At 45.2% G+C, this 14,239-nt stretch overlaps 1 protein-coding gene across 1 annotated transcript in view; it reads right to left on the bottom strand.

Annotated features, from left to right (window-relative positions):
- LOC107118731 (tetraspanin-15-like) overlaps window positions 1-14,239 on the bottom strand; it is a 179,672-nt gene that overhangs the window by 120,236 nt on the left and 45,197 nt on the right. The window contains exon 2 of the mRNA XM_015421085.1: window positions 12,634-12,819. Coding sequence (XP_015276571.1) covers window positions 12,634-12,819 — 186 coding nt within the window. The remainder of the gene's footprint in view (window positions 1-12,633; window positions 12,820-14,239) is intronic.

Here is a 14,239-nt window from a genome sequence, read left to right as displayed (position 1 = left end):
TGCTTTGAAGTTGATCCGATATCATCTTTGCCAAGGGAGCTAATACATCGCCAACAATCTGTCTCAGATTCTCTCCTTTCTCTTCTTGGACACCTTGAAGTCTCAAGACATAGCTTGCCCTTTCCATTTGCAGCTGTAATTCTCAAGACTCTTCAATTTGGCATTTCCCCCCCCCCCAAAGCCTGTAGTTTTTTATTCATCTTTTTTGAGTTGGTATCAATCTCTTTACATTCTTGCTCCATTTTTTCTAATTTTTCTGTATTCACAGCCATTTGTGCTTGTTGTGTATCGAGTTTATTGTCAATTGCCATAATTTTCTCCAGTAGGGGGCGAAGTGCTTCTGACAACAACCTTTTGAGTCCTGTCTAGGCACAGAACTCGCAGGGCTGGAACTTTTGGGAAGAAGCTTTGTTTTTGCTTGTTTGTCTCTCTGGTCCTTCACAGGCGGCACCATGTTTGAGACTTGTCTACTTTTATTAAAAGTTTGTCAAAGTCTCTGGAAGTTCTTATATCACACAGTAAGCTCTTACAGTCTATTTTAATCCATTCGCTTTTTGTAGTGCCCCCCCTTTTCTGGCTTAAAATCCCTTGTAAACCGTTCTTAGCGGAGGAGAGTCCCCTCTCCCCCCCGTTTTCTTTCGGGAGGGCTGTGCGGTTTTTCGTTGGTCTCGCTTGTACTTAAACTCATATTTTCAACTATTGCTCGCTTGTGTATGAAATTGCTTGATCACCAAACGCTTGCTCCGGTGTGCTGATCTTGTTCTCATACAGGACGCTCCACAGCGGGACCGTTGGGGCTTGGAGTAGCCCCCCCTCACCGGCTTGTCTTGCCAGAGGGGGGCTCTCTAGCACCCCATGGCTTGGAGCCCTTCACTCGGGCTCCTGGGGTGGCACGGACAATCGTGCCCCCTCCCAGCCATGGGCACTGGCAGGCTTCTCCCAGAGGTCCGGGGAAAAGCAACTGCCGTGGTGATCGCCAAGACTGGAAATCCAGGAGCCATTTTCTCCAGTGGAACTGATCTTAGTCACCTGGATATCAATTGTAATAGCGGGAGATCTCCAGGTGCCATATGGAAATTGGTAATACTAGGCCCTGCACCTACCAGCATAATGCGCCCTTCACTCGGGCTCCTGGGGTGGCACGGACAATCGTGCCCCCTCCCAGCCATGGGCACTGGCAGGCTTCTCCCAGAGGTCCGGGGAAAAGCAACTGCCGTGGTGATCGCCAAGACTGGAAATCCAGGAGCCATTTTCTCCAGTGGAACTGATCTTAGTCACCTGAATATCAATTGTAATAGCGGGAGATCTCCAGGTGCCATATGGAAATACCAACACTAGGCCCTGCACCTACCAGCATAATGCACAGTTCTACCCGTCACCTTTGATCCAGCCCAGAGGAAGCCAAGTTGGTAACAAACTGGGTATGACACTACATAAAAGGGCACCTGAAATTTAGGGTTGCCAGCTCTGGGTTAGGAAATTCCTGGGGATTTCGGGGTGGAGGCCTGAGGACAGCAGAGTTTGGAATGGGGAGGGATCTCAGCAGGGTAGAATGCCATAGAGTCCACCTTCCAAAGCAGCCATTTTGTCCAGGGGAACTGATCTTTGTCATCTGGAGATCAGCTGTAATTCTGGGAGATATCTAGGCCCCACCTGGTGGCTGGCAACCCTAAATGTTTACCTATTTTTTTTTAAGTTAGCATGTTTGCAGAAGGATTTGGTGATTCAGGTTGATGTTCGGGGGGAAACTGCTTACTTGGAAGAATTATGCAGCTCTCTAGATCCAGCTGCAGCCTGGAATGGATTTATCTCCTGATTTCAGTTATACAGGCCCAAAGAAGTAAATGACAGCTTGATCCTATTAGGACCCATTGATTCTAATGGGCCATGCACCTGAATAAATATGTGTCAGACCCCGGAGTAACCACTCTGTATGCAACAGTCCTTGGTTAGGTTTATTGGTAAGATATGGCTTCTGGTCAGGTTAACACCTTTGCCAGAACTAATGATCAATAGCACAGGGACAGGAATTGGGGACTGGGTTCCACCCACCAAGCATACATCACATTCTCCCAGGCTACTACAGGTCATGAGAGATTATACGACCTAACGAGCTATATCTCAAGACTCCTTTTCTCCCAAGACCACAGGCCCAGCTGGTACCCATGAACTATGTGGGGGTAAGCTTCAGGAAAGTTACAAGCGGTGCCTGCACACAGCTCCATGCATTCATTCTCACACTATATCAGGGAGGACAGATAAGGTAACAAGTGGAGCCGGCAGATGGGCAAAGTAGGCAGAGGTTACAAAAGCAAAAGTAAGCCTTAATATCAGAGGTCAGCAATACACATTCATTAATCATAACATAAAGCCAAGCATTGATTCTGGTAAGGGTTCAAACCTGACAATATACCTCAAGCTATATATCTTTCAAGGCCCTCTTGTTCAGCTCTGTACGTGACCTCTTCCTTGAAACCTGCTCTTTCTGCAGCCCTGGGAAACAAGGCTTTGAACTCTGGGTTCAGAAATACCTGGAAATTTTAGGGTGGAACCTGGGAGGGTGGACTTTAGGGGAGGTGAAGGACTGCAGTAGGGTATAATGCCATAGAGTCCTCCATCCAAAGCCGCCATTTGCTCCAGAAGTGGAATAAATAAATAAGCTGTCTGTGTACCCAATTTGCAGTGGCACCACCACCACCAGTGTAAACACAGAGGTGATGCAGAAATGAGGTGAGCCCAGAGGGCATATCAATGGAACAGGACATTGTAGCCACCTCTGCCTTTTTCTTTTTCCAGTCACAGCTGACTTGGGGCAATCCCATAGGGTTTCCAAAGCAAGAGACGTTCAGAGGTGGTTTGCCATTGCCTGCCCCTCCATCACAATCCTGACTTCCTTGGATGACTCTGAAATTGGGCTAGCCTGGCCTATCCAGGTCAGGACCCTCAGCCCTTCACGCCAGCACAGTCTTATGGCAGCAAACCAGGTAAAAAGTACAAAGTTCTCCCCCTCCTATATTCCATCTGGTACTGAAGGTGCTTAGGATACCAACTAATTCTACAGCCAATCACAGCTCGGCAAAGCACTTTACCAATCCAATCCAGGATGCCCATAGCTCAGAATTCAGGGAACACAGCCTAGTCTGTATTTTATTCCTTAGCTGTTCAGTGTTTCAGAAAAAAAATGGTTTCTCACGTACTGCAGTTTTCATTGTTTTTAAATTACATTGCTAGTCACTCCAGGAACCCGTTGCTTTTTTTAAAAAAATAACTCCTGTTTCAGTACAGTGCTACCTATTGCACAGTACACCCTGATATGCACCATTACCTGGGTCTAAAATAGCCAGGCAGATTCCCCCTCAAGCAATTCCAGCTGGTCCCAGGAAAAAACTATACTTTTAAAAAACTGCACAATTTGGCACGAAGTACTGCTGTAGAAAAAGAGAGGCACTGTTACCAATTTAAAGAAAAAATTGTATGCATATCCAAACTGGGCTACAAAAGACTGGCTTAAAAAATGGCTTGGCATGTTTTGAGCTTATACCTCATTTCCAAGTGTACAAAACATTTCCCCTTGAGAAAATTAAGATGAATTAGTTACTCCTATTGTCACTTTGTACAATACACTCAATATGATGTACACACCATACAGTTCAAAAGCCACACATTCACATTAGTTACTTTCAGAATAATTCCCTGCCAAATGAAGGTGTGCAAGATTTAAAGAAGAAGAATTGCATATGACCAAACAAAGGCATTTTAATATGCATCTTTGTATTTCTTGGCAGGATCTTCAAAAGGCCATTCTCTAAAAATAAAAAGCCAGTCTTCTCTGGGTAGTTTCTTCTTGTTCTGCTGCAAAGGTAGCACTGCACAAATTGCATGTCCACCTCGATTCAGGATCAAGAATACAAGACAAGGAAGAGATTGCCAGAAGCAATTTCAGCAACTGATAGAATACTAATAGAATGACTTCTTTTAGCACATAAAGAGTCTGATATTGGTCAGCAAGTAAAAGGCAAGAAAGCCTGGCTGCTGCTTTGTCACTTGAAAATGGCAGGGGCAAGGGTTGACCTGGAAGGGAGAAGTGAGGGGCAGAAGGCTCAATTGCTTCCTTGCCTGCCAGTTTTCTTATGCACTCCCTCAGGTCCAGATCAGTGTTCCCTCTAAGCTGAGTTAGTGTGAGCTAGCTCACAGTTTTTTAGCCTTCAGCTCACAGATTTTTGTCTTAGCTCAGGAAGGATGGGTCCAGAGCGATGTAATTTATGCAGTAGCCAAATCGTTCACTCACAATTTTAATGCCAGTAGCCCACGAATTAGAATTTTTGCTCACAAGACTCCACAGCTTAGAGGGAACATTGGTCCAGATACTTCCCTCCATTTTACACTTGAAGTGTGTCTGGAAACCCAAGCGGGATGAAAAGGAGCTGGAGGTGGTCAATGGGTTAAGAACAGCCATGATGCCACTTCTGGATGAGACGTCAGTTCTGGAGGTAATGTCTGCAGCATTTTAGGAGTTTCCCCAACTCTCTATAGTATTCACCATAGAGATTTGGGCAATTCCTAGAGCATCGCAGATGTAGCAACATCACCGCCAGCCACTCAACTAGAAGTGATATCATGACACTCATAACACCCCCTCTCCCCAGACTCCACCCCCCCAAAAAAAATACTCCCAAGAGATTGCCCACAGAGGGCTGGCAACTCTTGAGGAGCTTAGTGGGGATGTGATGCCTTAGAGCAGGATTCCCCAAACTTATTGAGCCGGTGGGCACCTTTGGAATTTTGACACAGGGTATTAGGTACAACCACAAAATGGCTACCACAGGAGGTAGAGCCAACCACAAACTGTCAGGGAGTGAGGTCATGCATAACTCTAACAGTAACCCTTCAACATTTTAGCCAGAAGCGCTATTTAACAAGATGCCTTTTGAAAATGAATATACTATTTTAAAAATATTTTCTTGCACACAACATAGTTTACACCTTCAGTCCCACTGTGAAAATCCTGCAGTTCTGTCAAACCAACTTAAAAAAAAATTACAGCCGGTGGAATGGTGTTGGGGTGGCAACATGGTGCCCACAGCACTACATTGGGGATCTCTACCATGGAGTCTGCCCTCCAAAGCTGTCATTTTCTCCAGGGAAGCTGCTGCTTGAAGATCAACTGAAAGTCCATGATAACTCCAGGCCCCACGTGTAGGCTGACAATGCTACCAATGCTCCCTCTAAGCTGTGGAGTCTTGTGAGCAAAAATTCTACTTTGTGAGCTACTGGCATTAAAGTTGTGAGCAAGTGATTTGGCTACTGCGTAAATTAGTTTGCTCTGGAGCCATCCTTTCTGAGCAAAAACAAAAATGTGTGAGCCGGAGGCTAAAAAACTGTGAGCTAGCTCACACTTACTCAGCTTAGAGGGAACACTGAACTCTACTTCAGACGTTAGAACCTAAATTCCATGGAAGTTTATTTTTTTAAAAAAACTGAAATACTATAGCAAAGACCAGCTGGAGCTGTGGAAAACACATTAAAATTCACATCAAATGATGCTTGTGGGTGTAATGAAGCAGGGAAGTTGTTCCCAATCTTCAGAGATGCCTCTTTTGCAAGGCAATTGAGCAGCTCTTGAATAACCAGCTCAAATCAACTAAAACATGTCTTTGCTTAGAAGCAAACTAACATGATGACAGCACTTGCTAGGGTTGCCAGGTCCCCCCCCCCGCCAGCCACCAGCAAGGGATGGGGGGAGTAGGGTTGTCAGATGCAGGTTAGGAAACTCCTGAAGATTTGGGGATGGAGTCTGGGGAGGACAGGGACCTCAGTGGGGTACAATGGCACACAGTCCACCCTACAAAGCATCCATTTTCTCCAGGGGAACTGATCTCTATAGTCCGGAGATGAGTTGTAATTCTGGGGGGTCTCCAAGTCCCACCTGGAGGCTGGTATCCCTAGAACCAGCTGATTTTCCAGCTTAGGGCTCCATCAGGTGTCAAGAGTTACACTTTTCCCAATACAGATTTAACAGTAAACATTTCCAACACAATCCTAAAGAGTCACACTATGCTAACCCACTGACTTCAGGGATATAACTCTGTTTAGGACTGCACTGTTAGCCACTTGAAGACCTCGATTAGGATGCTGTACCTACTAAGTACGTTTAGAGGTCATGAATTATTGGAAAACCAGACTGGAAAAAGATTGCATGTATAAATTTTGAATGGTCTTCCCTCAAAATCACTAGGCAAAAGAGCTCAGATGGCTGGGTATGGGAAAGGGGAAAAACCCTTCCCATGATTCTGGAGAGCCGTTCCTACTCAGAGGGACAAAAACCCTGCTTCATCCACTGTAACACTGCATCAACAGAAAGAGAGAGACTCTTGCGAATGGGGAGGAGGAGGCCAAAGGCAGGGCCTAAGCAATTCAGACTACAAGACAACAAAGAAATGCACACCAAATAGCTAACTCCAGACACCCAATGCCATAGACCTCAGAATGCAGGGTTGCCAGAGCTGGTTAGGAACTACCTGGAGATTCTGGGGGTAGAACCTGGGGAGTGTGGTTGGGGTGGGGAGGGACCTCAGTTAGGTGTAATGCCATAGAGTACACCCTCCAAAGCAGCCATTTTCTCCAGGGGAACTTATCTTGGCCATCTGGAGATCAAATGTAAGAGTGGGAGATCTCCAGGTACCACATGGACTCTGGCAACACTATTCATACGTGATACAATAAATTCCACCCTCCAAAGCTACTATTTCATCCAGGGGAAGTAATCTCTGTAGTCTGGAGGTCAATTGTAATTCCAAAAGAAACTCAGGCTCCACTTGGAGGTTAGCAAAAACAGGACCACAGTTTATATGGTATAAATGATGGGAAATACACTATATACAAGGTCAACCACAATATGTTTCCCCCCTCCTTTTTTCTTCTTCCTTTTGGCCTTGTCTATGTGTATGTATGTAAGTAAATAAACAAAAAAATTATTTAAAAAACCACAACTGTACAAAAATAATATTATAAATATGTCTATACTGGTCTTTTTTATCTACTGATACTCTGCACTTTGTTACATAAACATCACGAGCTGTTCCATGGGGTGGGGGTGGGGGCTACCAACAAAGTACATGAACATTCCACATAGTGGCAGGAAGAGTTATGCCCACTGCAAAATCAGGACCACATAGGGATGGTGTCCACATGTCTCACCCCTGTGCTGTTGCCACCTCGTCCCCTTCCCTTTATTATGTCATCACAGAAACAGACACAGCAAGAATCTTGCTTCACCCTTTCCCCCTTAACCGATGTGCAACAGCTCAATTTAAAAAGCCCTCAAAAGGCTTAAGGCAGGAAGAAGTGGAGCCATTTCGAAGGCACTGTTTACCTTTGGCCCCTGGGATTGGCTTGTGGTTACCAACCTCCAGGTGGGGCCTGGCAATATCCTGGAATTACAACCGATCTCCTGAGAGAGGCCTGCTTTGGAGGAAGTCCTCCATGACATTATATCCAACTGAGGTCCCTTCCCAAATCCCACCCTCCCTAGTCTCCAAATCTCCAGGAATTTCTCAACCCAGAGCCCCAGACCAGCTGTGGGCCCAGCATCCACACAGATAAGTCACCTCCAGCCACCCTACCATTTGAGCCTTCTGGCTTAAAGGGGAAAACCTTGGGAAATGGGAGCATTATGCTCAGAATAAGCACCATATAGTGCAAAGAAACAGAAGTTGGAAAGGGAAGCAGCAGCAAAAGCTCTGTGTGGAAGGCAGCATGGAAAACTGGTGGCAGCTAGAAGCTGTCTGTCAGTAGGTCCTCAACTCCTTCCCCTCTGCCCTTGCCCAGGCAACAGCCCTAAGCAAAAAGTCAGTATGACAGCTGGTATGGCAACTATGCACCTCACTGACCCATAAGGGATCTATATCCTCATCCCTACCTGGACAGAAAGAGCCCACATGTCTTTGAAAGCCACTAAGGGAAATGTCTCTGCCGACTTTCATAAAGAACCCCCTTGGATAGAGAAACAAGCTAATGAGATTGAGAGTAATAATAGTGACTTGGCTGTATTACGCCATTGTATTCAATGCATACTGGAGGAAAAGGCGTCTCTCTGGAGTATCGCAGATCATCCATCAGGATGCTGCAACACTTATTGAAAGAGGATGGAACATCATTGAGCAACTGTTGCTGTGTAAATCAATCTGTCGTGAAGCTGTCATCCCCAGCCCAGCATGATACGGGAAGTTTCATCTGCCCAGACATCAAATGCAGTTGAACAAGCTGGAATTCCATTACTGGACTCGTCTGTCAGTACTGGTGTTATTTTAAGCTCCTCCAACTTTGGCACCCAGAAAAGCTCTACATGGAACCAAAGTGGCCTTCCAAATGTGAACTTGGACTTTCATAGGGACTGCAAAGACAGTGCCTCAGCATTTCTGAAGGACAAGAAGAGGACAGTTCACATTTACTTGCCCACTGTGTTTCAGATGAGCCCCTCCTCGGCATTCTGATAGGTTCCCCCTCCCCCTTATGTTTACTTAACAGCAGTTCCTGTCTCAGCTTGCTAGATAAGGAACTGTTCTCTGCCAGGCTGTTTCTAGGAAATCTTCCACCATGGTTCTCAATAAGGTTGCAAATTTCCAGGTGACCTCTAGATGGGGAAAATGGCAATGTGGCCCATGACCCCATGTTTCCTTTGGAGGGGCTGTGGCTCAGTGATAGAGTCCCAGGTTCAATCCCTGACATCTCCCATTGAAAGGACCAGGTAGAGAGCCACCACCAGTCTGAGTATATGGCACCGACTTTGATGAACCTATGGTAAGATTCAGTAGAAGGCAGCTTCATGTGTTAAGCAACTTATGCCAATGCAGAACAAATACATTCTATAGGACACAACTGTCTCTGTTTTCATTTTGTGTAACTTCCTTTCCTCGTTCCCCTTTGGCAGGAATTTGGAGAGCATTTTGGGCGGAAAATTCTGCTCCATGCACAGGAATCCTTGCACTTGTGGAAACATTAGTCTGAATCCTTCCCAAGGCTTCTTTCTGTGCTCTGCACAAATATTCCTTCCTGTTTTCTTCTGTCCCTTATAGCTGTTCTGCTGCTCCCTACAAAGAACTCAGCAAGAGGAAATGGCTGGTACCAATTACTGGGCAGCCCAGTGCTTTACATGAAATAGAAGGTAAATGTTCTCTGCCTACCAATCAAAGAACAAAATAGTACACATTTATAATTCATTCGACTACCCGGCCTGTTGCAGAGATCAGGCCATTCCTAAGCATAAAACAGGAGTAAAAGGTCACCCGGATGGACCAGCGGATAACACCTGGAGTGCCCTGCTGCTTCCTCACCCTTCAAAAGCCATAATATGGCACTATATGATGTTTCCCACAGCAGCCTTTCATAAATCAGCCAGAAGCTCAGTTTTTAAGAGATTAAAGTTTAGATTTCATTTTAAACCTTTTTTTTAAAAAGAAACTTGTTGTAACTGAAGCAACTATTGATTATTTTAAAAGTAAATTCTTACCCACCTGAAATGTGTGGAATGCCACCAGTGAACAGGGCAATGAAGTACATGGAGGGGCAAATGTCCCCACTGCACTCCCACCAGTCAACCTATGTCATCTGTTTAATTCTAGTGGAATCTGCTCATCAATTCTCAGCTTTACAGTTACGGCACCTAGGTCTGCGGAGTCGGAAGGAGACCTATAAGTCATCTAGTCCAGTGGTTCCCAACTGTTTTGAGTATAAGGACCCCTTTTTGACATCAGAAAGTTTCATAGACCCGCCCCCCACACATGATACTAGCTGTACTACTAGTATATGTTGACTGATAAAATACATATGGACAAAAAAGATCATAATGGCAATGCTACGTATGCATGTGGATTTGCAAATGCCTTACAATAACTCCACAGCTCCCCAGGGTTCCCTGGCCCCCAGGGCTGGGTACCACTGATCTAGTCTCTACTCTGACTGGCAGAGCTTCTCCCTGCTCATGGCTGGAAACCCAAAGCTAAAACATCCTTGACAAATGGCTGGGCTGCCACTGATGGGGGTAGGGTTGCCAGATCTAGACTGGGAAACTCTTGGAAATTTAGGCATGGACCCTGGGCAAGACAGGGTCCTCAGTGGGGTACAATGCCACAGAATCCACCCTCCATCCATTTCCCCCCAGGGAAACTGATCTCTGTTGTCTGTAATTCCAGCAGATTCCCAGGTCCCACCTGGAGGCTGGCATCCCTAATCCTCCTCCCGCCATGTAATTTGTTCCAACATCAAACTACTCTCACTGTTAAAAATGTTCTTCTACTGTTCCTTAAGGAAACCCATCCTCCTGTAAATTAAGCCCCCTGGAAAAGCTAAGAACAAGTCTTTGCCCTCTTCTTTGCAACGGCCCTTCAAGTATTGTAAGAAGGGTATCAGGTTCCCCACTGAGTCTCCTGTCCAGGGTAAATATGCCCAATTCATTCTCTCTTTCCTCATAGGACTTCTTTTCCAGACACCCATCCATCATTTTTACCCTCTTCTGAACCTGTTAGAATTTGTTTACATCGTTCCTAAATGACCTGGACATTATACTTCAGATAGGGTCTGGCTAGCATAAAACAGCGTGGAAATAAGTACATCCTTAACTCTCCCCTTGCCCTCCAAATCAATGGGATGCAATAGCAGTTACCTTTGTCTTCACTGTCATTCTACCAAGTACAACTATTCAAAATCAGGACCTGGGCATCAAAGTCAACCACAATACCTTAAGGACCATTTTTCTGGCAACTTACATTTTGTGGCTGTATTCAGATATTATGAACACATCACTATTGGCTCATGATATCCTGAAATCCTAGATCTCACACAGTCCCTCCTTCTTCCTCCTCACATGCAGGTCAGAGAATGACTTCCTGGATTCTGAAGTTCTGAACCACAACTTGTTCTGAAGTCTAACATTTGGGCACTTTAAGAGATTTGTTTATTGCTCACAAATAAGGCACAAAAATTTAAATATCACAACAAACTCTGGTTAGATCAAAGACTTCTTAAACTAGGAAGTCTTCACTCCAGCTCCATGTATCCATGGAAAACATGAAAACACATGAAACTGCCTTGAGTTAGACCACTGGTCTTCCAAGGTCAATATTCTCTACTCTGACTGACAGTGCTTCTCCAAGGTCTCAGATGGAGCCTGTCACATAATCTACTTCCTTATCATTTTAATGGAAGATAGTAGGGATTAATCTTGAGACCTCCCTGAATGCAAAGCAGTTACTCTGCCACTGAGCATCAGCCTTCTCCCACAAAAGAGCACTGCTGGATCAGATCAATGGTGCACCTTATCCAGCACCCTGTTTTCCCCACAGCAGCCAATGAGATGCCCCAGAAGATGTACACCCAGGGGAAAGAGAATCCCCAACAACTGCTATTCAGAGGTTTATTACTTAGCCATCATGACTACTGAGGGACCTATCATCCACACATTTGCCTGATCTCTTTTTAAAGCCCTCTATGCTATGCTAGTGACCATCACTGCATTCTGTTGCAGTGAGTGCTGCAAGTTAATTATGCATTGAGAGTAAATACTTTCTTTTGTCTCTCCTGAATCTACTGCCCATCAGAAATTCTGATTCAGAATTTTACTATTTGGGAAGTGAAAAAACACTCTCTCTCCCTCCCGTCTTTTACCAGACCATGTATGGTTCTAGAAACCTAAAGTTGCCAATCCCCAGTTGGGGGCAGGAGATCCACTGGTTTGGAGGCACTCCCCCCATTTCAGGGTTACCAGAAAGCAGGAGGGGGGAATGTCCGCTGGGTGCACTGGTCCCCATAAGGTATAATGGAAAATTGATCTGTGGGTATCTGGGGCTCAGAGGGGCTGTTTTTGAGGCAAAGACACCAAGTTTTCAGCACAGCATCTGGTACATCTCCTCACCAACCCCCCAGTTTCAAAAAGATTGGACCAAGGGTCCAATTCTATGAGCTTCAAAAGAAGGTAACCCCACCCCCCATTATTTCCAATGGAGGAAAGGCATTTAAAAGAAACACAGTTCCTTTAAATGTGATGGCCAGAACGCACTTTGGTGTTCAATCATGCTTTTTCCCTCTCCCACTGGCACGTCGGCCTCACCTGACAACCCTGTAGAAACCTCTCTTAGCAGCCTTTTCTCTAAACTAAAGAGCCCCAAACCCCTTAGCCTTTCCTCATAGGAAAGGTACTCTATCCCCTTAATGGCCTTTTTCTGTACCTTTTCCAGGTCTACACTGTATTTCAGAGAAAGCCAAGTCATAAATATTACAAACTTGGCTTCTAAAAATTTTCTGTTCCTTTCCTGATCATTCCTAGCATATCGTATTAGGCAGTCAGTGTGCAAGCCCAAGGATTTCAGGCCTGTTTGTGCTGTGAACAAATTACGGTTTGTTCACAAGTTCTGAATGCAGCCTCTGTCTCTAAGTCTACACTGCAGGTTTCAGCTGTTGAAACAGTCATTTCTACTGAAGAAAAGGGAAGGGAGCGAGGCCTTTAATTTCCTGACATTTCAAACTACAACTCCCAGGATTCTTTGGAGGAAGCAGAGGCAGTTAAACTGGTGGGAACCAATAGTGAATACACAGTGAGAACAGATCAGAAGAAGGGAAGAATTAAATAAACAGCCTTACAGTTTTCAGCAGCGTCCTGTTGTCTCGGAGGGATCCCACCATTCCAATAAAGGAAACTGCAAACATAGTTATGCCCAACAGGAGGAGGATCACAGCTGGAGCAAGGAAGAGGCCTTCCAAGGTCCGATGCTTTTGTCTTTCCACCTCTGCATAAATGCCGACACAGAGGATCACCAGGCCTATGATCTGCAAAGGGGTGGGGTGGGGAAGAGAGGCAGCCATGACATGAGCAAGCTTTGCAAAACTGGTCAGCTGCACAGAAAGAATATTTTACTTTTGGGCGATTATTAGATGGTCACCCATCATCATAGAAATATTTAAACAGCATAAATATACGCATGTGCTGCTTCTGCTCTTCTTACCAGGATGGATTGGGAAGTGAAAGTGGTCCTGGAACAAGACAAGCTGAGCAGCCACCTATGGTGGTACAAGCCAGGGTTGCAGGCAGTGACTATTCAGCCGAGCATTAGCTCACTCATTGCTTCCTTCCACAAACTGGCAGCTGTAGATAAAGGCGGCAAGGGGTAAAGCTGACACTGATCTGAAGACGTGTGCTTGCACACAAAAACTTATACTGTGAAAAAAACTTTGTTGGTCTTAAAGGTGCCACTGAACTCAAACTTTGTTCTACTGATCATTGATGTCAGTGAAGAGTCAGAACCAAGTGGCCCCAGACTGGCAGAGGTGCTTTGGCTCGGTTCTGCCTGCCCACAGCCACCAGCAGTTCTCTAGGGCAGGGGCCCACTGGGAAATGTCCCTGTAAGTTAAGGAAATGCCCAGTCTTCGCCTGATTCGTCCATTGACTCAACGAGAAGAATGGGGGATATTCACAGAGAAGGGGGAGGAGGGCATTAGGAAACATGTGATATGTGAGGAGGAGTGTATCTCTGTGCATGTACGCACCTTGCCAAGCTTTTCTGCACATAGCTCCCGACAGGATTATGTTTGTTCACTGATGAATATGGGCAGGATACAGGCCTAGGGTTCTAGGGGGGAAAATTGCACTGACTGAAAAATCATAGAATCAGAATCACAGAGTTGGAAGGGGTCATACAGGCCATCTAGTCCAACCCCCTGCTCAATGCAGGATCAGACTAGAGCATCCCTGACAAGTGTTTGTCCAGCCGCTGCTTAAAGACTGCCAGTGAGGGGGAGCTCACCACCCCTCTAGGTAGCTTGATTCCGCTGTTGAACAACTCTTACTGTAAAAAAGTTTTTCCTAATATCCAGCCAGTACCTTGAATTTGCTGTGAACCAATCTGAAATTTGGACAGGCTTTTGCCGACTATTAGGTGATTGGCGACTATATAATTTCAAAAGAATTATGTTTTCAACAATATGAAGTAACCTGATGTATATTGGCTTCTACTGTAACTTACTCTAGTAGGCTTGACCTTCTCTGCTACTGTGCAACTAATTTCACCAAGGGAGTTTCTGGATTATTAACGTCCTTCAGACCAGATGAAGATTATTTTTGGAATGGGATTGTTAACCAGCTGCCCATAATCTTCTTGCTGTCTAATTGTCTTCATGCTCTCCAGTTGTTGAATATTTGTGGTTCTTGTTTATGTAGATCATTTATGTTTCTTGGATAATGTTCTTGTTC

This window comes from Gekko japonicus, unplaced genomic scaffold (genome assembly GCF_001447785.1).
Source record: "Gekko japonicus isolate JY-2015 unplaced genomic scaffold, Gekko_japonicus_V1.1 scaffold13, whole genome shotgun sequence".
In the NCBI taxonomy this organism is placed as follows: domain Eukaryota; kingdom Metazoa; phylum Chordata; class Lepidosauria; order Squamata; family Gekkonidae; genus Gekko; species Gekko japonicus.
The sequence above is the reverse complement of the archived record's forward strand: the minus strand, read 5'-3'. Positions and strand labels throughout refer to the sequence as shown.